Source organism: Aureobasidium pullulans (assembly GCF_000721785.1).
Source record: "Aureobasidium pullulans EXF-150 unplaced genomic scaffold scaffold_25, whole genome shotgun sequence".
Lineage (NCBI taxonomy): Eukaryota > Fungi > Ascomycota > Dothideomycetes > Dothideales > Saccotheciaceae > Aureobasidium > Aureobasidium pullulans.
In genome coordinates, this window is record NW_021941045.1 from 238,547 (window position 1) to 251,990 (window position 13,444).

At 52.1% G+C, this 13,444-nt stretch overlaps 5 protein-coding genes across 5 annotated transcripts; 2 read left to right on the forward strand and 3 right to left on the reverse strand.

The window, feature by feature from the left end:
- Window positions 1-121: 121 nt before the first annotated feature.
- Window positions 122-3,143, reverse strand: M438DRAFT_368689 (protein arg-6, mitochondrial precursor). Its single transcript, XM_029908061.1, has 2 exons — window positions 2,824-3,143; window positions 122-2,758 (listed from the first exon to the last, which is right to left on the reverse strand). The coding sequence occupies exons 1-2, from the start codon at window positions 3,020-3,022 to the stop codon at window positions 255-257; spliced, it is 2,703 nt and encodes a 900-aa protein (XP_029756609.1). The 5' UTR covers window positions 3,023-3,143; the 3' UTR covers window positions 122-254.
- A 344-nt stretch (window positions 3,144-3,487) lies between these two features.
- On the reverse strand, window positions 3,488-5,487 carry M438DRAFT_348900 (MFS general substrate transporter). The gene is made up of 2 exons (XM_029906258.1): window positions 3,887-5,487; window positions 3,488-3,833 (listed from the first exon to the last, which is right to left on the reverse strand). The coding sequence occupies exons 1-2, from the start codon at window positions 5,327-5,329 to the stop codon at window positions 3,546-3,548; spliced, it is 1,731 nt and encodes a 576-aa protein (XP_029756610.1). The 5' UTR covers window positions 5,330-5,487; the 3' UTR covers window positions 3,488-3,545.
- Window positions 5,488-5,849: 362 nt separating this feature from the next.
- M438DRAFT_377532 (cora-domain-containing protein) lies at window positions 5,850-7,477 on the reverse strand (the record flags this gene model as incomplete). The annotated part of the gene is made up of 3 exons (XM_029908743.1): window positions 5,850-6,270; window positions 6,322-6,950; window positions 7,007-7,477. The coding sequence occupies 3 exons, from the start codon at window positions 7,475-7,477 to the stop codon at window positions 5,850-5,852; spliced, it is 1,521 nt and encodes a 506-aa protein (XP_029756611.1).
- A 981-nt stretch (window positions 7,478-8,458) lies between these two features.
- M438DRAFT_408782 (cryptochrome) lies at window positions 8,459-10,854 on the forward strand. The gene is made up of 2 exons (XM_029909975.1): window positions 8,459-9,416; window positions 9,469-10,854. The coding sequence occupies exons 1-2, from the start codon at window positions 8,893-8,895 to the stop codon at window positions 10,754-10,756; spliced, it is 1,812 nt and encodes a 603-aa protein (XP_029756612.1). The 5' UTR covers window positions 8,459-8,892; the 3' UTR covers window positions 10,757-10,854.
- Window positions 10,855-11,710: 856 nt separating this feature from the next.
- Window positions 11,711-12,560, forward strand: M438DRAFT_304439 (DUF336-domain-containing protein). Its single transcript, XM_029902189.1, has 2 exons — window positions 11,711-11,966; window positions 12,023-12,560. The coding sequence occupies exons 1-2, from the start codon at window positions 11,835-11,837 to the stop codon at window positions 12,428-12,430; spliced, it is 540 nt and encodes a 179-aa protein (XP_029756613.1). The 5' UTR covers window positions 11,711-11,834; the 3' UTR covers window positions 12,431-12,560.
- Window positions 12,561-13,444: the final 884 nt, after the last annotated feature.

A 13,444-nucleotide genomic window follows, 5' to 3' on the forward strand; every position in this document is an offset into this window, starting at 1 on the left:
CTTTGCGGGGGGCTCTGCCACAAGCATGTGAAGCTGCTCAAGGCACAAATGACAGAAGAGAGAAAACATGTACATTTGAAAATCATGCCATTCTACATATCAAGCAATCTAACCTAGATAGCCAATCCTCATCACGAATCTGCATCCTCCACTCAAACAATTCAACCCAGCAACTTCTATGTGCCTGTGAACCAACGCAAAAAAGATAACGCCTTGTATTGATACAACCACCTGCCATGACCTACTCTATCCATCTATGACAGAGGAATGCCCTCGTACTCGGCGTAGCCAAGAGCGAGGTTCATGTTCTGCAAGCACTGCGTGGCAGCACCCTTGAGGAGGTTGTCAATGGTGGCGTTGATGACAACGCGCTTACCGCTGCTGTGTACTGCGAAACCGCCAATCTCGACTCCGTGCTTGCCGGAGATGTTCTTGACCAGAGGGCTTTCACCGACGACCTTGACGAGCTTCTCGCCGTTGTAGCGGTCTTGGTAGAGTTGACGGATATCACGAGAAGCCATGGTGTCGGCCAAGGGGATAGAGATGGTGTGGTGGATACCGGCGAACCAGACAGCGACGTGAGGGATGAACCCAATCTCGCGCCCGAGTTGGGCGCTGATCTCGCGCTCGTGAATGTGGTCAGTCAAACTGTAAGGAATGAGGTTGTTGGTGAGGTTGTCGACGTTGTTCTTGGGGCTGGGCTTGGTGCCTGCACCTGAGTAACCAGAAACACCGAAAACAGTGGGGTTGGCAGGAGCTGCTGCGAGGTAAGGAACCAGAGGGGCAATACCAAGCTGGGCGGCAGTAGCGTAACATCCAGGGTTGGCGATACGAGTAGCACCTGCAATCTTGCTACGCTTGACGAGCTCGGGCAGACCGTAAGTCCATGATGAGTCGAAACGGTAGTCGGCAGAGAGGTCAACAATGACAGACTCCTTGTGGCTTGAAGCCTCGATAGCGTCAACGAAAGGCTTACAGACACCGTTAGGAAGAGCCATGACCCAGCAATCAATCTCACCAGCATCAGCCATGCGGCGAACATCATCAGGAGAGAGGTTCTCGTATGTGATGTCGCGCTTGGTGTAGCCAGCAAGCTTCTTGCCCTTGAGCTCACGCGATGAAACGTGACGGAGATCCATGTTGGGGTGACGGTTGAGAAGGTCAATCAGAGCCTGGCCAGTGTAGCCACGGGCACCGATAAGAGCGACCTTGGAGGGATAGTCCTTGTCCTGGTTCTTGATACCAAGAGGAGGGTTAGGGTTAGTGGTGGTGGCGTAACCACGTCTGGAGGGGACGCCAAAGGTGCTGCGAACACGCTGCATGTTGCGCGAGGAGAAAGAGCTGGTCGAGAAGGATCTGGTCTGTTGTCCAAGGGACTCTCTGTGCTGCTGCAGTCTCTGGGCAACATCCTTGATTCTAAGGGCGCCAGATGCGGCGCGGTGGAGCTGGCTCTCGAGGTTGTTGTCACCGAACATCTGTCTACCGTGTTGGATGAACTCGGCCATCAACTCACGGACCTCCTCAGGGGTCTCAATGCCGTACCAGAAGAGGACCTCACCCTGGCGGGCAATGCTGCCATCAGCCTTCTCGGAGAACCAAGTCAAGTTCTCGTCGTCCTGCTTGACGGTCCAAGCAAGCTTGGGGTAGTCGTTCTTCAAGTGCTGGAAAACGTTGTCGGCGATGTTGGAGAGCCATGCGGAACGGGTCATGGTCAGAGTGGCCAGGTGGGCCAGACCGCTGGAAGAAGTAGCGGAATCCGGGGGAAGGACAACAGCGAGGGCCTCCATGCCTTCGTCGTAGTAAGCGGCGAAAGTCTTGCCCTTGAGGCTGTCAAGGTAGCGGTCTACAACGGCCTCGGCATCAAGACCCTCACGATCGCGAACAAGAACCTGCTTGAGCTTGTTCATGTCAGGGAACTCGGCCAGCGAAGCAGCCTTGTGGAGCTTGGTACCACGGCGGATAAGGGTTCCGGCACCGGTGTGGGTGAACAGCTCGCGCTCAAGACTCTCGGGGTGGATGATAGCCACACTGGAAGAGCGAGGGAGGTGGTCAAGGAGGTCCTTGATGTCTCTAATCTTGGAACGAGTGCCGTGGATGACCCAGGGCATGTTCATGTAGCGGTCGTACTCCTCATCAAGATTGATGGCCTCGATAAGCTTGCCGGTGTCCTTGTTGTGCAGACCACCCTTCTCGGAGAGGTAGACAATCTTCAGAGGCACGAGTGCCTTGGCCAGCTCAGCAGCGGCCTTATCGGCGTTGACGTTGAGGAGCTGGCCCTCGTTGTTCTCGGCCATGCAGGTAAGGACGGGGATGTAGTTGTCGGCAATGGCGGCGTTGATGGGGTCGGTGTTGACCTTGTTGACCTCACCGACGAACTTCCATGTGTCCTTGTCCTTGTAGTCGGCCATGAGGACACCAGAGGTGATGGGACGAGCACGAACACCCCATGACTCAAGAGCCTCGACGAGCTTCAGGTTCTCCTCGAGGAACAACTTGCGCGCGACGCCCAGTGTAGGTCCATCGGTGATACGGATTCCCTCGCTGTACTGAGGCTCGATTCCAGCTTCTCCGAGAAGCTTGTTCATCTGGGGGCCGGCTCCGTGGATGATGACGGGGAACAGGCCCATCTGGTTGAGGTTGCGCAGCGAGCTGCAGAGGACATCGATGTAATCGGTCAAGATGGCACCGCCAACCTTGATAACGGCGAACTTTTGCGACGAAACCGACTGGAACTGCGAGAGGTATTGCTGCACCTCGCCTGACGGTTCGCAACTGCGTCAGTCTCTGCCCATGCAATCATGTCGAGTAGCACGTATTACTCACGCTTGGATCCGAGGTTCTGGAGCACGTTGATGACGGCCGAGCGAGCCGACGTCTCTTCATGGCGAGTGCCCTTTGATACAGAGGCATAGCCGCTGGCCAGAGCCGGACGGACAGCTGCTCTGCATGCTGCTGCCGCTGAGGTGGGCACACGGCCTACTCTGCCCCGGCCGAGGGCGCGCATACAAGGACGAGCCAACATTGCTGCAGTCTTGCAAGCGATGTACGGGTTTGGGGAATGTCGTCGAGGGTTTAGAAATCACACGCTGTCCAACATGCAGCAACCCAATGAGTATAGAAGGAAAACTACAGTAGCTCGCTTTGCAAAAGACAAGAAAGTCCCCAATCGCAGGTTACATGCGGGTCCATAAGTCGCGCCGATGTTCGGGCCTCCGGCTCTGCCTGCCTTATCTCAACAGATTGCTGAAATCTAATCAGATCCTTCACCATACCCCTCCTTGGTCGTCTGATTTTCCGTCTTTTTCTCGACTACTTCTACCTCTTCATTTCAGCATCCAGACAACCAGGTTATTGCTGCGGAAACTGAGACAATTACAGTCACGCATTCGCTTCATTACAAGTATCATGACTCTGATCTTATATTACATTTTATTCACGATCCACATATATGCAGCAGCTATCGCCTTGACCAATAGGAATGACATGACACCGCCCAAAAACGCCTTCGCTGAAAATCAACTTTTTACACACTTTGCGTCCCTTGTCTATACTTCTTCTTCATCAGACGTAGCATCATCGTCTTCGTCACTCTCGTCCCAGCCTTCGGCCTCGAGACTTGACGATCGAATGCCAAGACTCAGAGCAAATCCAAGGAGACTGATGCCACCAAAGATGCCAAAAGCGAGAGCTTCACCCTTGGGTTGTACATGTGTAGCTGCAGTGAAAAGCGATCCAGAGATGAACGGTCCGGCAGCACGTCCAGCAGCTGAGAGTGTTTGAGCAAGCCCGTTGAGCGTGCCCAGCACAGAGTGGTTGGGCGCTGAGTTGGTGATCTGTCCGCATAGTTAGCATTATTGTACCAACCTAAAGAGAGAGCTCCTCTTACCAAGAGCAGGGCGCTAGTGAGACCTCCGACTGCTGCCACAGTCTTAATGATGAGCACCGCTCCAAGCTCGACCCAAAGCCACACTTTGCCAGCTGTGGTAGCAGATCCAGATCCGTTCTTACCATCCTTGTAGCCTACCCAAGGCATAAGAAGGAAGGCAATGACGAAGCCAAACAATCCCACTCTGTAGGTCGTCTTGTTTCCGACCTTCTCACGTAGTTTGCCAAAGATGCCGACTTGGAATACAATGGTGACAAGTCCAGCAAAACCTAATGAAAGACCAATCTCTTCGGGTGACAGACCACGACCGGTAGGAGGAACAGCCTGTGCGAAGATGGGGTAGAGCGAGTTGTAAGAGATATTCGACAACTGGAAGATAAGGAAAGTGATGAGGAGAAGGATGGTGTCGCGGTTGAAGACGTCAGATCTGCTGAGAGTCTCGTGGTTACCAGACCCCAAGAGGTGGGTAGATTCAGCATCGCTCTCGTCGTCGGTTGTGTCTTCTTCGGTACCGTCGTTTCGAGAATTGGCGTGTGAGCTTTCGTGGTTCGCACGGCGTCTGACGTACGAGGGCTTGGTAGAATTACCCGTAAACTGCCAGAGCCAAGCAAAGAGGTTCGAGACTCGTCTCTTGAGAGGGGGTAAGTCCTTGGCCTCTTCCAAAGATTCTTCAAGGAAGATCATGGTGAGGACGAGATCGATAATCAAGACACCAGCGCTAAGGACATTGGGAGCCAGGTAGGGGTATGGGTTGGGCTTGCCGCTCCAAGGTATCGTCTCGAAGACCAACAAGCCACCAACAAGAGGGCCAGTGATACCACCAATGCCGTACACGACCGGAAGGTAAGTGAAAGCTCTACTTTGGTTACTGCGGTCGGTGATCTCGCCTAGGCAAGTACTTATGACACCCTGGTTTCCATTGACCAAACCCATGAGAGTTTGAGCAAAGATGGCCTGCCACAAAGTCCGACTGAAGCCGAAGATGACGAAGCAGAAAGCAGTCAACAAAGTTCCCATAAGAACAACAGGTTTTCTGCCAATCCTGTCGCTCAGCCAGCCCCAGAAGAAGTTTGTAGCGAATTGTGCCAGGGCAAAACTGGAGGCAATGAGACCCACGTATAGGCCGACCTGGCCATCTTTCACCTCAGGGAACGTAGAAGCCATGGCAGGCAGGTAGGGCGATATTGAGTTCAGGGCAGTCTGCTCGGCGAGAGCAATGACAGCGAGAATAGCCAATTGGCCCTTGGGAAGCGGTGTCTCATTGTGGGTTTCCTCTTGCGATCCGGACTGGGCATCCGCGTGGATGTTGGACGACGAGGGGTTTGGTGAAGTTGGAGGTTTTCCGCGCGACGTAGGCGGCGAGGTTGGGAAAGTCTGATAGTGCAGTGTCGAAGACTGCCTCTGCAGAAGCGCAGGTTTGTCGGCAGAAGAGGGCGGTGCCATCGAAGGCGCCGGTAGAGGGTAGTGGTGGACTGAGGCCTTGTGCGCCGAGATCGCGCAAGGCTATCGGTTCGTGGAACGTGAGACTGGGAGATATGGATTGCAGGGAATGGGTGCCAAACAATCTTCAAAGACGCACGCGAGTTGATGCTAGCAGCTTGTGCCTGCAGAAGTCGATCGTTTTTCCCACCTTCCGCCTGTTGCACCTGTGACGCAGGAACCCAAAATCCCCCCCGCTCCCGGCCAATCACCGTCCGACGCCTGACCGAGGTGACCATCCCACCTTCCTAGTTTGCCTACTTCCTTCTTTCTCCTTATACATGCACATCTTCGCTCAAAAAGTACAGCAAACTTGCAGAGAAATGAAACACCACTTTTCGTGATGCAAGATTGAGAGGCGATATATGCCTGGCCGTGGAATATACAGTTCCCCAAGAACGCCTCGCTATGCTGTATAGGATATCTCAATGCCAGATGGTTAGTAGTACAAATGTCAAATCAGCTTCCACCGCCTTTCGTAGATTTACAGTGCCTCGTTGGATCCCTCCTGCATCTTGTTCATCCGCTGGTCCTGCTTCCAACGGACTGTGCGGTCAACTCTGTTCTCGCCAGACAGTTGATTCTGAGGATCAACTTCTCTCCAGCTGCCTCGACCACGTCGGCCGTGGTTTTCTGGTGAGAGGCTGCCGCTTTCGCCCCACATGCTCAGTCTCTGCACCTTGCGAAGCTTCCTGAGACCCCAGACAATGGCGACCATGCAGAAGAAGCCGCAGGATATACTGACCAGTGGGAATCCAAAGTCGGTCTCTTCGATGAAGTTCTTCAAGTTCATGCCGTAGAGACCGGCGAAGAAGGTACCCACACCAATACCAAGTGCCAAAATTGTGAATTGCAGATCCAAAAGCATGAGAGAATTACGGTTGGCATCGAGAATGGCTTTGACGCTGTTGTAATTGTCAGTCCCTGCCGACACTTGAGTTGTGTTTGAAACTCACATTTCTTCCGTGTTGCGAATGTTGCTGACCAAATTGCTACTCGCCTGAACGATTTCGTCGCAAACCTTGTGGTAAGATTCAAGCAACATCTCGACTTCGGTATGGTCGTCCTCCTCGCGTGTTACACCGTTCGCCTTCTCTGTGAGGTACATGTCCGACAGATCATCGTCCGCTTCCAGGAGGTCATCGATAGCATCACGGACTAAGCGCGCCTTTTGCTCGAAAGTACCCAGCTTCTTTGAGTAAATCAGCAGATGACGCAGCTTGTTGCGGTCGATATCCTCTTCCAACTCTCTCAAAACTTGAACGACGGGTTCGCGAACGCCTTCAAACTCTCCTTCAAGGGCAGAAGTCACGCTTATCAGGACAGCTTCGAGTGCGCGGAACTCGTAGGGCAATGAGCCAGCCGAGCGACCTTCTCGTAGCTGAAGTTTGCCTTCCAGATCGTACATGAAGATGGACTGGGTATGCGAGTCGGTGGTTCCGTAAGCATCAAATACCAAGACACGGTTGTGATTGATGAGGCAGCTTATGTGCAGAATCTTTATGAGGATGGCCGAAGGGCGGACGAGAATGTGCGGCAACGAGGCAGAATCGATCTTTCGGAGGTCACGAGGTAGGAGGCCACACTATCGAATTGTGTTGTCAGACAGAGTATTGGGTCATGGAAGTTGTAAGATGATACCTTGGCTATAAGCTCGCTCTTCTTGAATGCGCCATTGACAAGAGTGACTTTGCCTTCACCGTCGAACTCGGTACATCGCATTCTCAGCTCGTTTGTCGGCTTGACGATACGTCCCAGACTTGCAGCTCCTGCATCATCGAGTAATCTAGGCAGAGGCGGGAGGTCGTTTGGTTGTAACGGGGCCGTCTTCTTCTGTCGAGCCTGCCACGGCTTCTGCCATCTTGACTTGACTGCACTGTTCCAGAAGTCGCGATGCTTGAGCGCCGACGTCTGCTTTTCTGCTGATGTCAAAGAGACTCGACGTTCGGTGCTTGTTAAAGGGCGTAATCGAACGGTGTCCTGCGCATGGTGATGGTTTCGTCGAACTTGCGAATGAGATGCGAGAAATGGTAAGCATTCGGCCTGGATCCTCAAGAACCTCAAGACTGCAGGTGACGGCACAGGCGCCCGTCCGAAAGACAGTGCTTGCATATTCTGTCCAGTTGGCGATGTACTAATAATGAGACTCTTTGCGCGTTCGAACAATATTTTCCCTGATGCAGAACAGCGACGTCACGAGCTGCTTGGCGTCGCTTTCTGCGACCAAGACCTTTTGTCAATCGCATCACCCTGGCTGAGAGTTGGAACCTCCATATCAACCCGAACACGAGAGCACTATCCTGACAAGGGTATCTTTGAAAGCCTAAGAGGTTGCGACTCGTCTTTCTACGCCTCCCGTGCCAGGAAACGACCTCCAATCGCCCAAGCACGTCGTTTTCGCGATCTGACAAAACCTCTAGCTTCAACTACACTGTTCTTTTACCAAACAACCATCAGACTTCCCTACAAGTTTCCCGTACCCAAATGCATGACAGCAGTGATGTTATGGACGGATCAAGCAGACCTTCGTACATATCAATCACATGTGGACAATGAAACAGCCATACACGTTACTGGACGCATACCATTTTCCGGTGCTGCTGTCAACAAACTCAAGTATGATGTCATGTCACACAGCGCAAGAGGTATCTTTTCTTCGTTGCTTTCTCTCTTCAATTCTTTCCCAATGTTATCAGATATCACCATCGCGTCCTCAATATCAGAGACTACAGTCCTCACTGAACATGACTAGCATTGATAAAGTCAAGCATTTCACGTGGTTGACAGGTCGCACACGAGGTATCGCGCCACAATACCCTGGTGGCGCATATCTGAGACAACCGTGCGGACAACGTCAGAGATCGCGACCATGTCTGCATCGGTGAGATTCAACCACGATGCACATCGATCTGCAGAACAAGCCTGCATCTGGACTCGATCTAAACCTGCAGGAAACAGCGTGTCGGGGCATGACCTGCACGCAGATTACCACATGCGTGAGTTGCTCGAGGTAGGAACTGTCTGAACGTTCGTCAGGGCCCCTCTCTTCCGGCTCCGACAGTGGTCATTGAGAAATCTCTCCGATCTCACCGGCCCTCTCATGTCTCTTCAGATCAGATTCACCATTCCTCATTCAGACATACCGCACCCTGTTTTCCGGTACCTACCCACCGCCAGTCGTTGCTTGATCCTCATGCTTCTGCTGTTTTGTGATGATATTTGCCCGAGGGTCGCTCTTCGCTTCCCTCGCGAGCTCCCAAATCTTCTTCTTGAGACTGATGACATATGCCCCCCTCACATACTTTCTAGCATACTCTCCTGCCAACCGTTCGCCATGTCTCGATAGATGACATCGTCCATCTTGGGAAACAAAAACATCCAAGCGCTAGTTGCTCGATACACTTAATATCTATCTGTCCTGCCCGAGAACCTTACTTCTTACTCTTTCGCGCCTCAATACCTGGCACATCGCATTCTGACTTGTCCTGAACACTTTTCCACATCTTACACAGCATATTCGACTGAAAATGTCTCCTAAAGCGCGCGTCCTCATCTACGTGCTTCGTCGCGACCTTCGACTCGCTGATAATCCAGTCTTCCACGAGGTCTCACGACTATTCCAACAATCGCAGCACCCTTTCACACACTTCCTACCCGTCTACACATTTCCAGCAAACCAGGTCGAGGTTTCCGGATTCATCTCAGATTCTACAAAGAAGTCACCATACCCAGAAGCTAGAGCTCCCGTCAGCGGTTTCTGGCGATGCGGTAAGCTCAGGGCCAAGTTCCTGGCAGAGAGTGTATGGGACTTGAAGAAGGACCTAGAAAGAGTCGGCAGCGATCTTCAAGTACGCGTTGGTACCGTTCACGATGCGGTACGCAGCATACTCGACAGCTACAAGGAACACAATGAGGTGGATATTGCAGGTGTCTGGATGACCAACGAGGAGGGTGTCGAAGAGAAGAGGGAAGAGAAGGATGTCAGAAAGCTGTGCAAACAGTTCGATGCCGAATTCAAGCTTTGGGTCGACGAGAAGTATTTTGTGGACGAGTATGTGTTGCCATTACCTCTTGAAGAAAACTAGACTAACACACACTCATAGCCGCGATGTACCGTTCAAGAACCCTGGCGAGTTGAACGACGTCTTTACGGCATACAGAAAGACGGTAGAACCTCTGCGATCCGCACCTCGCAAGACCCTTCCAGCACCATCGACATTACCGCCCCTCCCATCCCATATCCCCGCGCAAGCCGAGCCTTTCGAGATCCCAGATTCTCTGGAGGGTGTCATGTCAGCATTGACCAAGCCCCTCGGAGACGACTATGGTCTTCCAGACGTAGCAAAATGGCCCAAGGGCGCAGAATCCGCTCATCCATACATTGGTGGTTCAAAATCAGGTCACGAGCGTATCGACCATCTCATCGAAAGTGGAAGCATGACCGCATACAAGGACACAAGAAATGGACTGCTTGGTCAAGATTTCAGCACTAAACTATCCGCATGGCTGGCTCTCGGCTGCACCACAGCACGCCAAATACACTGGAAGCTGGTTGATTTCGAGGACGGCAAGACAGATCTTGGCAAGAGCACTCCTGGCTATGGCAAGGGCGAGAACAAGGGCACAGCCGCTGTACGATTTGAGTTGCTATGGCGTGATTACATGCGCCTCTGCACACGCAAATTTGGCCCTCGCCTGTTCCACGTTGAAGGTTTCCGTAATGACCAAAACGCAAACTGGAAGTACATCTCAAGCCCCTTCAGCGACTCGACCTCCAAGAAGAACAAGGGCGGAGCTAATGATGACGCCACTGCTGCGGCCGTCCTCCGCTTCGTGACCGGCCGCACTGGAACCGGTCTCATCGATGCCAGTCAGCGTGAACTTTTCCTCACCGGCTACACTTCCAACCGTGCACGCCAAAACGTCGCAAGTTACCTTTCCAAGCACATGGGCGTGGACTGGCGTATCGGTGCCGAATGGTACGAATGCAACCTCATCGACTACGACCTCTCCTCAAACTGGGGCAACTGGCAATATGTAGCTGGTGTAGGAAACGATCCCCGCGGCGAATCTCGCGTCTTCAACCCCATCAAGCAGGCCTTGGATTACGATTCCCAAGGCGAGTACATTCGCACTTGGGTAGAGGAGCTCAGGGATGTGGACGTAAGCCAGGACTCATCAAACTTGATGGGTGTATTCCAAGCGTGGAAGTTGCCCGAAGACGAGAAGAAGAAGTTGGGTATTCAGTCTGTGGAGTGGGTGCAGAAACCTTTGGTCAAGATTGATTTTTCGCTCAACAGAAGAGGTGGTGGAAGCAAGCGTGGTCGTGGTAATGGACGTGGTGGACGCGGCGGAGGTCGTGGAGGAAGAGGCGACAAGAGAAGCTCTTGAACACGAACATTCCTAATCAGCAGCTAAACATTAACTGCATGCTACAGCATCAAAACAAGCCAAAAACATCAATCAAATCTCAAATTTCCTGATCAGGTCTAGTCACGTCCACAGCCTTGACTTCTACAGCTTCACATGCAAGGAAAATGCATTCTCCGCAGCTATATAAACCACAGATATCTTCTGCTGTACTTTTCTCACCAACGGTTACGCATCGAGCTTTATTGCCGACGACCATTTTCTGGCTCATCTGGCTGTGTCTGCCGCCCGGCTGTGCGATTTTCTTACGATCTCGGCCTCGGGTCTGTGTATCGTAGCTGTTTTTTCGACACGCTCGTAGGTACGACGGCGAGGACGTATATAGATATGCGTAACTTCATGACCGATGAAAAAGGAGGTGTCGTAGTCCGAAAATGCGATTCTTCTACGATTTAGGCCTCGGGTCTGTGGATCGTAGCTTTTATTTCGACACGCTCGTAGGTGCAACGGCGAGGATATGTAGAGAGATGCGTAACTCCATAACCGATGGAAAAGGAGGTGTCCGTAGTCGGAAATGTCGAAACATGTGTCGAACCTATATGTAGTTCACACCGGGCTCTCGACGCAAATAGCTATATAATAAGGCAGTTTATAGTCACTATAATCTTTTCTGTGACCGACACCCTCGGTTCATTAACCTACCCCTCTTCGAGCATTAGTGCATAACCTCTTCTTATTCCCAAAAATCGAACAAGTTATGGGAGCTTCTTGATTATATCCCTCGATCATGGACCTCGCTCTCCATGTATGCCATTCGGTCAAGCGGCACAATTGCATGAAAGCGAACCTTATACCTTGATGGCTGGGGTCCTGAGGCTGTCAAAAGCGGGGATCCAGGACTCTTGAGCCTCATGAGCATCACCTTTGACATCGCCAGCCGCACAACATGCGGGGTACATATCCCACGAGCTGAACACAAAGGGTCTCTCTAGAGGAAAGCTCTATAAAAGGGCTGGAGCATTCCGAATTACAAAACGTTGACAAGCCTTCAAGACAAGTAACCTCTCTCACAGTACCTGGTTGATTGAGAAGATTCGAAATGCTCCTTCTGCCTTCACTTTCTTTCCTTTCTATTTCTCTATTGTCGGTTACGACGTACGCTCACGGGATCGATTGCGCCATGTCTGGAAACCTTACAGCTACCAATGGCATTGGCAGCACACCTGCTCAAGTATTTCCTCCCCTCCCCATCGTCGTCCGATAGCTTCAATACTAACCCTTCCACAGCGCCACTACATCTCCGCCTCCCAAGCCTCCGCCATCGTCTCCGCAGCAGAAAAAGCCGCAGCCTCCATAGTCCCCCAAAACATCGCCGTCGTCGACCCCTCCGGCCTCCTCGTAGCCTTCCTCCGCATGGACAACGCATACCCCGGCAGCATAGACATTTCTATAAAGAAAGCTCGCACTTCTGTGCTCTTCAATGGGATACCCAGTGGAGCGTTGCTGAACCAATCGTATTCGGGAGGAGGGTTGTATGGGATTGAAGAGACTAATGGGGGCATTGTTGTTTTTGGAGGTGGGTTGCCGTTGGTCAAGGATGGGTTTTTGGTTGGGGCTATTGGGGTTAGTGGGGGCACTGTTGCGCAGGATGTAGAGGTTGCGCAGGCGGGTGTGGATTGGTTGACTGGGTCGTGAGGGACTCCGAGTGATCGAGTTCTTCGAGCTGTTGGGATGAAAATGTTATGAGTACCGAGTTTATGTATGTCTGTAGCCACTGTATCGTTGACCAGCTATGTCTACTTGTATGCTGCTTGCTTGAGCCTGCCCGACCACGATTGAACAAGATCCAGATGCCATTGTGTTGAACGTTGGAGATGAATTGAGCTGTTTCTAGACGACCAAGCACGCCACAGATTAGGAGCAAAAAGAGGAGAAGGTGGTGCAGCAGGGATTCCTACTAGATGGCAAAGGGGAGTTGATGGCATCTCCCAGCAACAGCCACATGGTCAAATTCTGACTGTAGAAAGGCCATAATGTCTTGAGAATTTGAGAATAGAGCGGACGTCCAGGGCGAGAAAGTAAAAGTTTGAGCTCTCAGTGGAGCCTCTTGGAATTTCCAAAAGCATTGTGCATTTTGGTGGATAGTGATGTCGATCGAAATGCGCAAAGAGAGAGTCATGAATTGGCACGCTCGGCATAAGAAAACCTCATATGCTTGAAGTTGACACTCGAACGGGCGTGCAAAAGATTTCCATGGGCGGACGAAAATCACGCTAGTCGCGTGCCTACAATACAGCCGTCTGGAAATGTACCTGGCATCCATTTCTGCAGGCAACAACTTCCTGTGTAAATGCTGCACAGCCCCCAGAGACATCTGTTGCCCATACCTGCCCAAACTTTGAGGTGATGAAGGTGACTTCTTGAAATAAAAAGGGGCAGGAACGTCAGAGCACAGCTGGCTGCTGAACAATCCCGCTGCAAGCGCCTTATCTGGGCTGGCGTGCCTCAGTATCCGCACAAAGGTACCAGATATTCTTTGTGATCACCTCTAGTCGGGCCCCGTCTCTACCCTCCCAAGTCTAAGCCCATCGCAAGCGAAGGGCTGCCACCCTAACGACCAGTATCACCCCAAGGGCGTCTGATCGAAAACACTGCCTCCTCAGACAGGCGGAGCAAGCGTGCACAACTCACATATTGCTAGGATTCATC

Coding starts and splice junctions, on each gene's coding strand:
- M438DRAFT_368689 (XM_029908061.1), bottom strand. CDS start 3,022: ATGTTGGCTCGTCCTTGTATGCGCGCCCTCGGCCGGGGCAGAGTAGGC. Junction 2,759..2,823: donor CCAGAACCTCGGATCCAAGC/GTGAGTAATACG, acceptor GCGAACCGTCAG/GCGAGGTGCAGCAATACCTC.
- M438DRAFT_304439 (XM_029902189.1), top strand. CDS start 11,835: ATGCTCCTTCTGCCTTCACTTTCTTTCCTTTCTATTTCTCTATTGTCG. Junction 11,967..12,022: donor TTGGCAGCACACCTGCTCAA/GTATTTCCTCCC, acceptor ACCCTTCCACAG/CGCCACTACATCTCCGCCTC.
- M438DRAFT_408782 (XM_029909975.1), top strand. CDS start 8,893: ATGTCTCCTAAAGCGCGCGTCCTCATCTACGTGCTTCGTCGCGACCTT. Junction 9,417..9,468: donor GAGAAGTATTTTGTGGACGA/GTATGTGTTGCC, acceptor ACACACTCATAG/CCGCGATGTACCGTTCAAGA.
- M438DRAFT_348900 (XM_029906258.1), bottom strand. CDS start 5,329: ATGGCACCGCCCTCTTCTGCCGACAAACCTGCGCTTCTGCAGAGGCAG. Junction 3,834..3,886: donor TCACTAGCGCCCTGCTCTTG/GTAAGAGGAGCT, acceptor CTATGCGGACAG/ATCACCAACTCAGCGCCCAA.